Here is a 13,534-nt window from a genome sequence, read left to right on the forward strand (position 1 = left end):
CCTGGTCCTTCTTTGTGTGATCTGGTCAGGAACCAACAGGATTGAGTGCTATGTAGCTTGCTCAGCATGGGCATAACTATCATTAGTTTATTAGAATTCATTTATTTCCAAGAAAAACTAGATGCTTTGAGCCTGAGTTGCACACGGTAGCGTGGTAAAGTACAACTCTCTGTGCTGGCCATAAATGCTTTTTCACCATGTGATGCAAGTGAAAGGACAGGGCAGCACGTGACAACACATTCAATATTAGATTGGTATGGGCTGCGGAAAACTTGCCAAATGAGTGTGTTGCGAGATTAATTGAATGCTATATCTAGGCCACCAGCAGCATACTTGGAATGTATGTAGTAATAAATTAAAGAGATACTGTTTGGAGAGTTTACCAAGAGACAGGAAGCCATTGGATACAGTAGGAATAAAAGATGGCATTTGTGAAGGTGTCATTTATAGAGGCTTTCCCATTAAAATTACCCGATTTCCTCCTCTTGGGTAAAGTATATCATTAAAAAAATACAAGATCATAGAAAGGCTATTATCTTGCTCTTCTTACTGACCTAGTCACACAGCTAATAGAAGTATGTTTGGCTTAATATATTCTTTAGTGTGGAGTTTCAGCGGTGGACTATGGACCCTGAATTATGTGCAATTCTTTTTCTTGTTCAACAATGTACTCCAATATGTGCCCCATTTTAGGTATATGAAAGCTGTGTAGAAATTAGTGCAACTGTGTGTGTGCTTCAAGTAAAAGTGCATATGCTTAAGTAACCTGTCAAATTAGAGCATCTACAAATGTTGTATTTATAGTTTTTCCCCTAAGACCCGTTGTTGTAAAAGCTCAGTCCAACTGTCATATCTGTGTAATAAATCAGAAATTTCAAATTTTTAACTTCAGCTTTACTCTAAAAAAGTCAGAACATATAAATAGTAGTTTTGTCTACTGTATTTCCTTCACTGTATTGTAATTTGGTTTGCATACCTTGTTGCCATGTATTTCTGTAAGCAATTTACAGTCACTGTATCACAGTGGTCAGGATTCTGTGGTGTCTTCTGCATCATTTGCTGAACGTTCTAAATACATTTTGAATTCAGGATTTTTTTCTTTTTTTTTAATTGTTTTTGAAGTGTGAGCCAAAAAGAGCCCAGCTGGGCTTTGAAAATCCATGCTTTGTTTGTAGGCTATCAGTTGATAAGGGTATTTTTTTGAATGCAATCTGAGCATGTTTGGTCTGGAAAGACAATGAAAATGCATCCTCACACCGCATTTTTAGAACCACCCTATAATGTGCAGGCCAACTGGAAAGGGTGAAGGAGTTGAAAAGAGTGAAATTCTAATTAAATTGCATGGGGAGAATTTCTTTGTAGCTGACATGAAGTTCACACAAGGAGACAGCTCAAGCTATTACTATGTTTGAGTCAAGGCATTATCTGGACCTGAGAAGGAAATGCAAGTAATTGATTGGTATATTTTTCTGCATCAAAGTGAACTGCCATTTTATCCAAAATGTGTCAGCAGGAGGAGAATGGTAAAGCAATGGAGAAATAAACTAGTTCTTTCTCCTGGATCATTCTGCTGATACAACTGTAACAGTGATTATTTTTACATTCAGTATTTATAAAGGCAGCCTCACTAGATAAAGTGAAGTATTTATATGGAGATGTTAAAATGAGTCATTACTAGTATTAATCATTTTTTGGATTGTCTGAAGATTTTCCCATGTGACATAATGAACCTTGCTTGAGCACCAAAATCCAAGGCAGTCATTCTGAGTAGAGATGAGGGGTGTGATTTGCAAGAGAAATTATAGAATTTAACATTCACCGGTTTGGTCAGGAAAGATTAATAGGGTCTTGCAGTCCTTATCTCTTAGATGCTTTTGAGGTTCTTGTCCACCAAATGTTGATAAGTAACATATGTACAAAATCTGACATTTACAGAAGAAAAATAAGGCTGTGTCATCTGATATAAACAGTCTTCTGAATATATGTTGTCGATTTTGTCTTTTAGATAATTCTTGTAAGTTCTTCCCATAATGACCGTGACCAAAGCCTTTTCATAAGCACGGATGAAGGAGCCACTTTCCAGAAACAACCCATTACTTTCTTTGTGGAAACTCTTCTTTTTCACCCGAAAGAAGAAGATAAAGTACTTGCTTATACCAAGGAAGGCAAGGTAAAGCTTGAAAATACTACATTTGTTTTAAATTTAAATTTAGGAATTACTTTGTTATGGAGATATGAAAGAGTTCTAATATGTGGACTAGTGTTGGGTTTTTTGAAAAATCAGTTGTCCAGAAGGGAACCATATTTGTTTTCCGAGAGGCTTATTGAAATATTTATTGTATTCATGTCCAGATCTTCATTTTTACAGTCATTTCAATCCTGGCATTTTCAGTTGATGTGGATATTGGTAGTATTTATCCTCTTCATAACATAGTTAAATACTATCCTGGAAATGTGGTCCTCCCCAGAAAGTGACCATAAGCAATTGCTCTGTAATTTATAGTGTAGTAGAAAGTTAATGAAGCTGAAATAGTGTCTCCAAAGGCAATTCATGGGATGTAAAATAAAGTAATATAAAATAAACTGCACAGTTGTACAGCAGAAGAGGATCTTGGGAACCACTGAATCTGTAGAAATGTAGAATAATTCTCTCTCTCATTACGTATTTATACCACTTTCAGATTCAGGGGTTGTATCATGTGGTTTGTATATTTTGACCAGCTTTCAGATTTCTTCTGGTTAATTTCTGAAGTCATTTTTCTGGATGGGTTAGGCTAAATGCTGATGAGTGAGCCCACAGTCTGTATGTGTGTAGTTCACCTCCTTTTCACAGTGCCAGAACTGCAGCTGTAAAGTTTCTGTGATTCTGGTCCTAGTAGTGGTCTTGACTCACCTCTATTGTTACTCTTGTTATAAACTGAAATCAGATAAACTCTGGTTTGTGTTAATCCTTGTCAGATTTCACAGGAGGTTTATATTTCGGTGGTGAGAGTAGCCAGAGTGAGTTTTTCATGCAGCAACCAAATACTGCACTGATTTCAGCAATGTTATATCAAGTCATCATCCTTTGGGATATTTTCTGGGATATATAAATTAATAGCTGATCCCAAAACAATTTACATTTACAGGCAGTTGCAAATAGAATAGAACTAGAGTAAAAAATATAGCAAACCAAACTCAGTCACAAATTACATGAAATATTTTACTTAGCAGCTTCAATTTGAAATCCTAACTCAATTACAAATGGTGGAATTCATGTTATGTAAACAAAATACTTCAGGGAAGCCTGAAGTTATGAAAAGCCTATCTTATGAAAAGCTCTTTTTTTCACTGTGACTCTTGTATCTGATGATAAACATAATTCCTTTTTTTTGTATAGTTAGAAGATCAAATGTCATGAAAAACTAAATGGCAGAAAGTTTAAGTATAAGAGCCCAAAGAAGTGTACGGAAGAAGCTGACCAGTCACAACAAGTGGGTAGAAATATTTGCCAGGCAAGGGAAGGGGCAGGAACACCAAGTGAAGCATTTGCTTTGTCTTCTGACAAATTTTGTGTGATAGGGACATTTTCAGATATTTTATACTCAGATCGTCTTCCAAACAGAGTAATACTATTATTTGCCATGTTTAAAACGTGACTGGACAAAAACCCTAAAAAATATTCAGTAAAGAATAGCTCTGCATTACGAGCAGGAAGGGTTAGGCAATCTGATAGACTTTTCAAGGATAAGGATAGGCTTTCAATACGACACTGTAAAGACTTGCTGGACAAATCCTACATCTCTACCTAAGATGTGTAGGAATGAAGGATGCCTTTGATTATAACTGGGTCAGTAACCTGCTTGAATTTTATATAAGTTCTGATATATTTGGGCTAGCAGGGAGAGGAAGATGAAGTGATGCTGGCAAAGGAAGAGCTGAACATGAAGATTGCAACTTCACATAAAAACAGGTCACTGTTCTAAAATCAACGGTCTTGAGAGGTAGTGTTGATCTGAATTTGGCCTAGGGAGATGGTAAACTCTAGCTTTTTGTGTTAAGTAACTGCACCTTCACTGAAAGTAAGTTGTGTCAGGATGTAACACAATCTAAAATTCAGGAAAAGCTGTTACCTCCTGTAATTAAAATGATTTCTTAAAAAAGCACTTTTGAGAATACAAGGAATATAAGGATTACGTCCTTCACAAATAGCGATCAGGCTTCTCTGTCTACTGGGCCATCACGGCCTTTCTCACAACTTCTGATTTGATTTAAGGCTTATTTTATATTGCAAAATATGCATTGTTCTTTCATTCAGAACCCTAGATTTTCTTTAAATAAAGCTCTAGTCTCTAGCTGACACTATAAATTAATGCAAATCCAGTCAATGTGGTTGGATTAATCCATTTACTGCCTCAAATCTATACTTTCTTTTTCTGGCTACCACAGTTATAATGAATAACAATCCACTATTCACCGAGTCTATATAAAAGCTTCTAGATTTTTTTTTTAAACTCAGTAGGGATGCAGTAGATCTTAATTGTTCATATGGAAGCTGAAAGGATGAAAACATGGCAAAACTGAGAAAAGTGGTTTCAGTGTTTTTAAAAAGTGATTCCATACATTTCTTACATGGGTGGCAATAAACAGAACTATAACATCTATTAGATGTGTTTGCTGAAGCCAGAGATTTTAGCTGTCCTCTAATATAACTGTTTTCACCTCATATCTAATCTCATTTAGTAGTTTCACGACATGTACCTGTTAAAAAACCAAAACACATATGGGTCATTTTTTTTAATTAAAGGAAGCTGAATGTGTGTATAAGTTAGTAACACATTATTTTTTATTTTTTTTCAAATAGTGCATCAGATTAAAATTCCTCTCAGTTTGAATGTGTCTAATCAGTCCTACTTCACTTGCCCTTACAGTAAGATTGGAAGGGCTTCCCCCTGCACTAAATCAAACTGTTCCCCATAAGCTCACAGACTTCAATCTTAAATGTGCATGAGGGGAGGTAGTTTGGGTTTGGTGTGGGAGGGCTGGGTTTGGTTTGGCCTTTTTTGGCCTATATTGCACAGGCATCACTGTTCTAATGGCGGGAATCTTCTCTCTTTTTCTTCTGAAATTCATCCATGACAAAATTATATCCCATTGTTCATGTGCCAGTGTTGTCCCTTATCCTGAATAGCTCTTTTCCCTCTTGCCAGGAACCTCTGAATTCTTGGCATTTTTTAGCAGCTTGGACACCAAGGTTAGGGCAGTGCCTTAAATGACCATCTCTTCCAGATTTATAGCAGTCTGCTGAGGCAGGTAACTAGCTGAGCAGAGTGCACCCTTTTAGAAAGATGGTCAAACCAATGGTTATCTTTTCTGTAATGCCTGTGCTGTCAGGTATTTGAAGAAGAGGCTTAAGTTGTCCATCCTGCACATCTAGCCCATTTAAAACCACATCACCCCCTCCCACGAGGTTGCTCTAATCTATATGCTATAAAATACACTGGTTGCAGCAAACCCTAACCCATGTGATAAAACTAAGATCAGAAAGTTAGCAGGCAAATCGGGAGCCTGACTCTGCAACCCCATCATTAAAGTATTTAAGTCTGTGGTTGAAGACCTTTGATCCCTGATCATTTCTGTTTATTGTCTGGGTGGTGGGAAATAAGCAATCTGAGTCCTGATTGTAGTTTCTTACCTGAACTGTGGTCTCCCTGCTTTAATTGAGCATGTAGTGGAACAAAGCCCAGTCATTGTGAAATGCAAAGTAACTGGGAAATACTGTTTTATCTCTAATTCACATTTTAGTACATTTGTCCAGAGGGTTTATGCTGAGATAAGTTACCTCAGCCTTTACATATTAATATTGCTGGTTTTCTGGAGTAAAACGTAATAGTTAATCTTGGGCTTGTTTGTTTCAGTTGGGTTTTGGTGGGTTGTGTTTTTGGTTTTTGTTGTGGTGTTTTGGTTTTTTTTCCATTTGTCATTGAGCCTGTCATTTTAAAACAAACCATTTCTTACTAGTCCTCATATGACACATTTCCCCAGAAGAAACAGTGACTGAACTGGTGACTTATTCCCACATCAGAGAAGAGCAGTTTTACTTGCCTTTTTTTCCCTATTAGAGATATTAAGAGAAAACCCATCATATGTAAATTGGATCAAATAAGAAATGCATACAGACAGCAGGGGACTTTAAATCTGTCTTTTTAAAAGCCTAACAGATATTTCCTCTTTTAACTAGAGAAAACGCATTATGAAGGCAAATGCTGAAGCAGGGAGATTTCTGATTAGCTATTTTATATCCCTCTTTATTCTGGGGAAAACAGCTTTCATCTGCACTCTTGACATCCATCCATCTCATTAGCATTTGCTTTTATAGCTGGGGTGAACTGTTCAGAGGGAAGGTGGAGCTGGAGTCCTTCTCCTTTAGGCCATCTTCAGCCTCTGCTGAGTGACCATTTCTCACACATCACAAATGGGTATTCATGAAGCAAGCCCTTAAATGCATCTCTCCTTATCAAATATCTTAAGCATTTCTCTAATACCTTTTGCTCTTATTTTAGCATAGTTTTAAAGCCATTGACTTCCTGGCTTAAGTATTTTTGATGGAATTAAGGCCTGAAGCATAAAGGGAACATTTGTGCTTGTTTGGTCAATGAATGGGAAGAAGGAGAACAAAAGTGTCCTTTTACCATCCCTCTTGTGTAACCATGCTGAGGTGAAAAATAATCTGACCCAAAAGGAACTGTGAATTGTTTTCATGGTAAACAAGAACACATTGCCACTGTATCTGGTTCTTTATAGATTACATTTTAAAATATTTTCTCTATGAAAGGTTATTACTCTGAAAAACATTGTAGAGAGTTCCTGGTAATGATTTTTTTTTTTCTAAATTGGTGTGCAATCTGTCATTTTAATAGACATTGGACCTGTCTTTGAAGGTGTATATCATTAACAGTTTCCTATCATCTAATTTTAATGTTTTTTTTTCTTTTGTAGGTTTATGTATCCATTGACTTGGGGAAAAAATGGATCCTTCTTCAGGAACGAGTTTCAAAAGATCATATGTTTTGGTAAGAACTCTGTTATTGTAGAAAAAAAATGAACAGCAAATGTATGTCATTCTAATCAAGAAAGATATTTCCAGTGTACTGATGGGGACAGTATGAACCGTGGTGTGTTTTGCAGATTGAGTATGTCATTGTTGCTGTGTCCACTATTGTAAATTCATACGCATGCCAGTGTCAGCACATATAAAGATTATAGGTCTGGATCTATGGAGCCCAAGATTTAGAGAGAGCTGTAGCGTCCAGTTAAATTGCTCTTTGTTTTACTGGTGAAATTGACCTTATGAAAGGAGAGCACTCTTTTTGCAGAGAAAAATCTATAACGTTTTTTTAAAAGAGGTTGAATCAGACCTATTAACTGGAGCCATATATAAACTTACACTATCAAGGAAACTGGTGCAAAATATCACCATATGAAAGTATGACTTTATCAAGTACACGTATATAAAATTATTTCATTTTCAGCTCAAATACTTTGCAGTCTCTCAAAATGTTTAAGAAGTGATTTAAGCAGGTTGACAAAATGTTTGAAGAATAAGTCAATGCCTGTTTTTATACAAATTAAAATAAATTGAAAAGTGTATAACTTCTTTTACACCAAAATTAACCTTTTGATAGTTTTTTAACTGATTTAGCATTTTTAAATGGTCAATTTGTACACTCAACATTTATCTGATTTCTGTTTACTTCAGTGTGTAAGTATGGACTGTGCATAACTGTATCATTAGCTACCAAGATGATCAGGGGACTGGAGCATCTCCCTTATGAGGAAAGGCTGAGAGACCTGGGTTTGTTCAGCCTGGAGAAGAGAAGACTGAGAGGGAATTTCATCAATACCTATAAATATCTAAAGGGTGGGTGTCAGGATGATGGGACTAGGCTCTTTTCAGTGGTGCCCAGTGACAGGCCAAGGGGCAATGGGCACAAGTTGGAACGTAGGAAGTTCCACCTCAATATGAGAAAAAACTTCTTTCCTGTGCGGGTGCCAGAGCAGTGGCACAGGCTGCCCAGGGAGGTTGTGGAGTCTCCTTCCCTGGAGACATTCAAACCCCGCCTGGATGCGTTCCTGTGCCCCCTGCTCTGGGTGTGCCTGCTCAAGGGGTTGGACAAGATGATCTCCAGAGGTCCCTTCCAACCCCTACCGTTCTGTGATTCTGTGATTACCAATAATTGGTATTTTTTGTTACAGGATTAGTCATAACATGGTAGACACTTCCATTCCCTAAATGACTTTTGATTTTAGTTCTAGAAGGACTCTGATCTGTGTCATTTACAATTATCCATATGTCTATGGAGCAATATCTGGCTTTCAGCAATATTTTGTGGTTTGCTAGTGGTGTTGCCAGCATTGAAATGGATTTACCTGATCTTGGTTGCAAGATTTGAGATTTGTTTGGCATTCATGCTGTGATCCTCCTTGTTCTTCAGGTAGTTGCTTTTCTCTTGAGTTGAAATATATACTTATCTTAGCTACACTCGGGGAAAACCAAAACCTGAATCTGCTTAAACTGCCAGTGTAAAGCTTACAAAGCGTACAGAGCTGTTATGGTGCCGACAGATATGTTGGCCACTGGCCTAAGACATAGCTGGGTGCGTCCAAAGGTGTGCTGGCATGTGTGCTGCTGCTGCACCTGGCTGGGGGGGCATGTGACCTAGGGCAGGGACACATGAACAGGTTAAACCCTGTTTGGAAGATCTGGGAGTATAAGACCTAACCTGCTCTGCTGCCCTGTTGGTATTTATCCCTGGCCATATCAAGGGAGTTCCTTCATACTTCCAGGTGCCTCTTTTTCAATCTGCAAACTACTTACTGTCCATACTTTTAGTAAACCAGCATGGAGCTCTTTTGTAGTAACAGCCATCTGATTTACTCCAGTTAGTCTCAGCCTTTTCTGCTTAAACACTTGAATTAGCCTGACACTTTCTGCTTGCTTAATCCTGCAAAATATAGCCTTATTGAAGAACTTATTTCTACACAGCAGCTGGAGTTTCATAGACAATACCCTTTACAGGTCTCTTAACCACAATGTGAAAGGGTATAATCATTTAGAAATAACACAGTGGGTCAGAAATGTCATGTCTGCCTTACAACTGATTTTTCATTAGCAAGATTATACAGGGTGTAAATCAGGAGGGCATGTGGCACTCTGTCTTTATAAAATAACTTTTTCAAATGTTTTAGGTCAGAAAGCCATCAAAGTCACTAACAGGTATCAACAGTGGAAGCCTCTCTCTTGCAGACTTGTTTAATGATGTTTCCCTTATCTGGGTCTAGGTATATTTAACACTCTTAAGTTATGAAAAATGTAGCATACCACTGAAATATCTGTCAGTTTTGCTCTGACTCAAACCATCTGTCAATGTTTTTTGTATGTAAGAATTAAAGCCAGCAAGTGCTTGTTTAACATTAAGTTTGTATTTTGCTGTGTTTCAGAATCCTTATGTTTCCTTATATCATTCAGACACAATCAGGGAAGTGTCCTACAGCTTCAAGAGGAATAACTTCCATGTAGTACTTCAAAGTCATGGTTGTTCATTAATGTCACATTCCTGTCAGATAAGAATAATAAATACTAAGAGTTGGTACAGTTATAACCATTAGAAATATTTTCTAGGTTTTTGTTTTCCTTTTTTTCTCTATACAGTCCATTCTGATTTGTCTCAAGAACTGTATCAGCCAGCAACAGCAAGGATTTGGGAGCAGAATAGTGCCTCATCAGTACCAAATGATCCTTCTCTTAAACTTCCATAAAAATAAAGATATATAAATGTATTTTACTTCTAATATCATATGGGACATTGTGATATACAAAGAATCTGCTGTGAGTGGAGGGCTGGATGTGAGGGTCTCCCTGTGGGAGTTACTCTGTCATTATGGGAAACTTACCATTACTTTATGGCCTTCATCACCTGAGTTATGAGTGCTAGATAGAAACAAGTATTTGTGTAGTTTTCAACAGATATAAGAATGTGGTCTTTGTCATACCTTGTCTGTTAGGACACTGAGTCCAGTATTTTCTTCTTGGCAATATGTAACCTCTGACATGTTAAAGATAGGTGAAATCAATTCAAAGTAATTGTACGTCTCACTATAAATGAGGGTATATGTCTTGCTGATACTGGCTGGTTGTGCCAAGAACATTTCACTGGACAGATCTTTAGCAGATGTTTCTTCCTTGATTTCAGTCAAATCAAAGGTCAGAGCTTTGCCACTGAGGTTGATAATATATCCTAAGATTTTAATTTCAGCCTGATAACTACAAATAATATCAGTCATAATATTTTCCTGTGCTTTGTATAAATTTTTTTTTCCTGTGGCTCTAGGAGCAGCCAGATCTTCATGCATTTCCTGAAGAAGCATTTTTTTTTTTAACTCAATGAAAACTAAATACAATTAATTTAATGGAAAGTCTTATGTATGTATATTAAAGGAAGGTCAGTAGGGACCGAGTATTTTAAACTACTCATGTTCAGATCTTGTACTTTAGGTTTATAAGCAATAAATTAAAATAATCTTCTAGGCTCTATTTGCTTTCAAGTGCTTTTCATTTAATGTATGGAATTTGGTCTTTCATGATAGTGGAACTAATGGAAAGATTATTGGTATCAGTGGAAAGTGTATACTAATATCTCCATTTCAGGAGCACAGAATGTTTTCTTCCCATCTGTGATATGGTGTGGCATTTTCTTACCCTTTCACAGCTGTTTTCCTAATTTGTTTCATTTATTCATTTGGAAAGGAAAGTTGACTAATCCTTCATAGCAGTTTGTCTTCTTAGCATCTTAGGAGGCAAAACAGGCTTCCTAGAAAAGTGGTCGATGCCCCAAGCCTGTCAGTGTTTAACAGGCATTGGGACAATGCCCTTAATAACATGCTTTAACTTTTGGTCAGCCCTGAAGCAGTCAAGGAGTTGGACGAGATGGTCATTGGTAGGTGCCTTCCAACTGAAGATATTCCATTCCATTCCAAAAACAGAAGTGCTGTAAGGCTGCAGATAGATGTAAAGGTGGTTGCAAAACATGCATTCTAGAAATTTCATTTTTCTTTGATTGTTTTCTCATTCAAAGTTACATTAAAAAAATCTAATTATAGGAAAAAAACTTCAGAAAATACTGGAAATACTGAAAATAAATGCTCTGACATTGTTCATAAAAAATTAAACAAACTTTTAAAAAGCAAAATCTTGAAATGTGGGTTTGAAATTAACTTAATAAATTGAAATACTAAGTCACATTTATTCAAAACAAAAAATTTTATTTTGTAACAACATTTAGAAAATAAATCTTTTATTTCTATATAAATACTAGCTAGGAAGATTCAAATCCCCCCCTTTTTTTTTATTTTGAAAAGTTTTAATTTTGAGCAAAATCTTGTGTTTAAAATTAGGAAATTTTGATTGCCGTGACCAGTTTTACTGCTGGATATAAACTGCAACTGGCCTTACAGTGTTGCACTAATGTGATGATTTCTGATTAAGGGATGTTATATTACCCAACATTTATAAGTACTTTTTCCAGTTCTTGGTGTATTTTTAGAAGGGAATGCAGAGTGATTTCTTTAGGAATAGAATTTTATGACCTATCCCAGCCAAACATTAAACACCCACACATCACATGGTATGTAATTGGTGCCCATTTTGAAAAGAGAATGGTGTATTATGTGGTAATCATTGAGAAGAAGAGAATAGTGCAGTTCAGGATTCCTCCAGCTCTGCTGCTATTCTTCTCAGTCCCCAAGGCTTATGTACCAGTTAAGTTCCTTTTGATTTCTCAGAATAGAGCTTAGTAATACACAAGCAAAGAATAGATTGTGAATCAGCTGTCTACACCAGCACAAATATACCCCAGGACAGTAAGTCATGAATCAGTAATTACCAGAGAATTAGGCCCAGCACATTTTTTTTATGACTGTGTCTAGAGCCTTAGAAATGCTTTATTCTCACAGAACGTGTGGATCCTATGCTGTGGGTATCTCTTATTTTTAGCTATAGGTTCTCTATTTTTGTGAGAGGTGAGAACATAGAAAAATGATTAGTTTATTTGGGTAGAGCAGTTGTTCTCAGGGGACTAAAGTTCTGTTCTCATCATGAAATCCCACACGAGCAATCAATCACAGCCATCTCAGTGTCAAGTGTAGAGAGTTCCTGGCTATTCAAGTGTCAGGTGAAAGAGGGGAATTCAGAGATGTTATGCTCTGAAAAGGAGAGAGAAATGCAAAGGGGATTTCATTCAGCCTTTAACATCGAATTTTGTGTGAAAAGGCTCTTGTGTGGGAAGCCAAGAATATGTGTTGGCACTCATTCTTATGTCTGACTCCATTACTTGGGATGGTATTTGTTTCTATTTCTGTCTGTGTGGTGATGTGTATGACTGTACAGGGTTTATGTGACAAGGTTTGGTAGCAGGGGTGTCCAGGGCTTCTGTGAGAAGAGACTGGGAGCCACTCCCATGGCGGACAGAGGCAGTTCCAGCCACCTCCAAGACAGACCCACAGCTGGCCAAAGCTAAACCCATGAGTGATGCTAGTGGCACCTCTGTGGTAATGTATTGAAAAAAGGATAAAAAAGCTGCACAACAGCAGCTGTGAGAGAGGAGTGAGAAAAATGTGAAACAGCCCTGCTGACACCAAAGTCAGTGAAGAAGGAAGGGAAGGAGGTGCTCCAGGTGCCAGAGCAGAGATTCCTGTGAGGACCATGGTGAGGCAGGCTGTCCCCCTGCAGCCCATGGAGGTTAATGGTGGAGCAGATATCCCCCTGCAGCCCATGGAGAGTAATGGTGGAGCAGATATCCACCTGTGTCCCGTGGAGGACCCCATGCCAGAGCATGTGGATGTGCCCGAAGGAAGCTGTGACCCCGTTGAAAGCCTGTGCTGGAGCAGGTTCCTGACAGACTTGTGGGCCCATGGAGAGAGAAGCCCACACTGGAGCAGGTTTGCTGGCAGGACTTGTGACCCCCCGGGGTACCCACGCTGGAGCAGTCTGTTCCTGAAGGACTGCACCCCATGGAAGGGACCCATGCTGCAGCTGGGGAAGAGTGTGAGGAGTCCTCCCCCTCAGGAGGAAGGAGCGTCAGAGACAATGTGTGATGAGCTGACCACAACCCCCATTCCCTGTCCCCCTTTGCCGCTGAGGGGAAGAGATAGAAGAGTCAAGGAGTGAAGATGAGCCTGAGGAGAAGGGTTGTGGGTTTTTTTTTATTTGTTTTGGGGTTGGTTTCCCAGTGTCCTACTCTATTACTAATTGGAAACAAATTAAATTAATCTTTCCCAAGTTGAGTCTGTCTTGCATGTGACAGTAATTAGTGAGCAAAGTCCTTATCTAGATCCACAAGCTTTTAATCTTATTTTCTCACCCTATCCTGTTAAGAAAAGGTAGCAATAGAGTGGCTTGCTGGGCACCTGCTGGCCAGCCAAGGTCAACCCACGGCAATGACAAACCACTCCTGAGATGCTGTTTGGATAGAGGTGGCAGGAAAATTGTTTCTGTTAA

At 38.1% G+C, this 13,534-nt stretch overlaps 1 protein-coding gene across 2 annotated transcripts in view; it reads left to right on the forward strand.

Moving 5' to 3' along the window:
* The window catches only part of SORCS2 (sortilin related VPS10 domain containing receptor 2), a 590,141-nt gene that overhangs the window by 469,700 nt on the left and 106,907 nt on the right, over positions 1 to 13,534 (forward strand). For both annotated transcript variants that reach the window (XM_075091935.1, XM_075091936.1), the window contains exons 4-5: positions 2,006 to 2,170; positions 6,979 to 7,052. In XM_075091935.1, the coding sequence (XP_074948036.1) occupies positions 2,006 to 2,170; positions 6,979 to 7,052 (239 nt within the window). The remainder of the gene's footprint in view (positions 1 to 2,005; positions 2,171 to 6,978; positions 7,053 to 13,534) is intronic.

This window comes from Phalacrocorax aristotelis, chromosome 4, assembly GCF_949628215.1.
Source record: "Phalacrocorax aristotelis chromosome 4, bGulAri2.1, whole genome shotgun sequence".
Taxonomy (NCBI): Eukaryota; Metazoa; Chordata; class Aves; order Suliformes; family Phalacrocoracidae; genus Phalacrocorax; species Phalacrocorax aristotelis.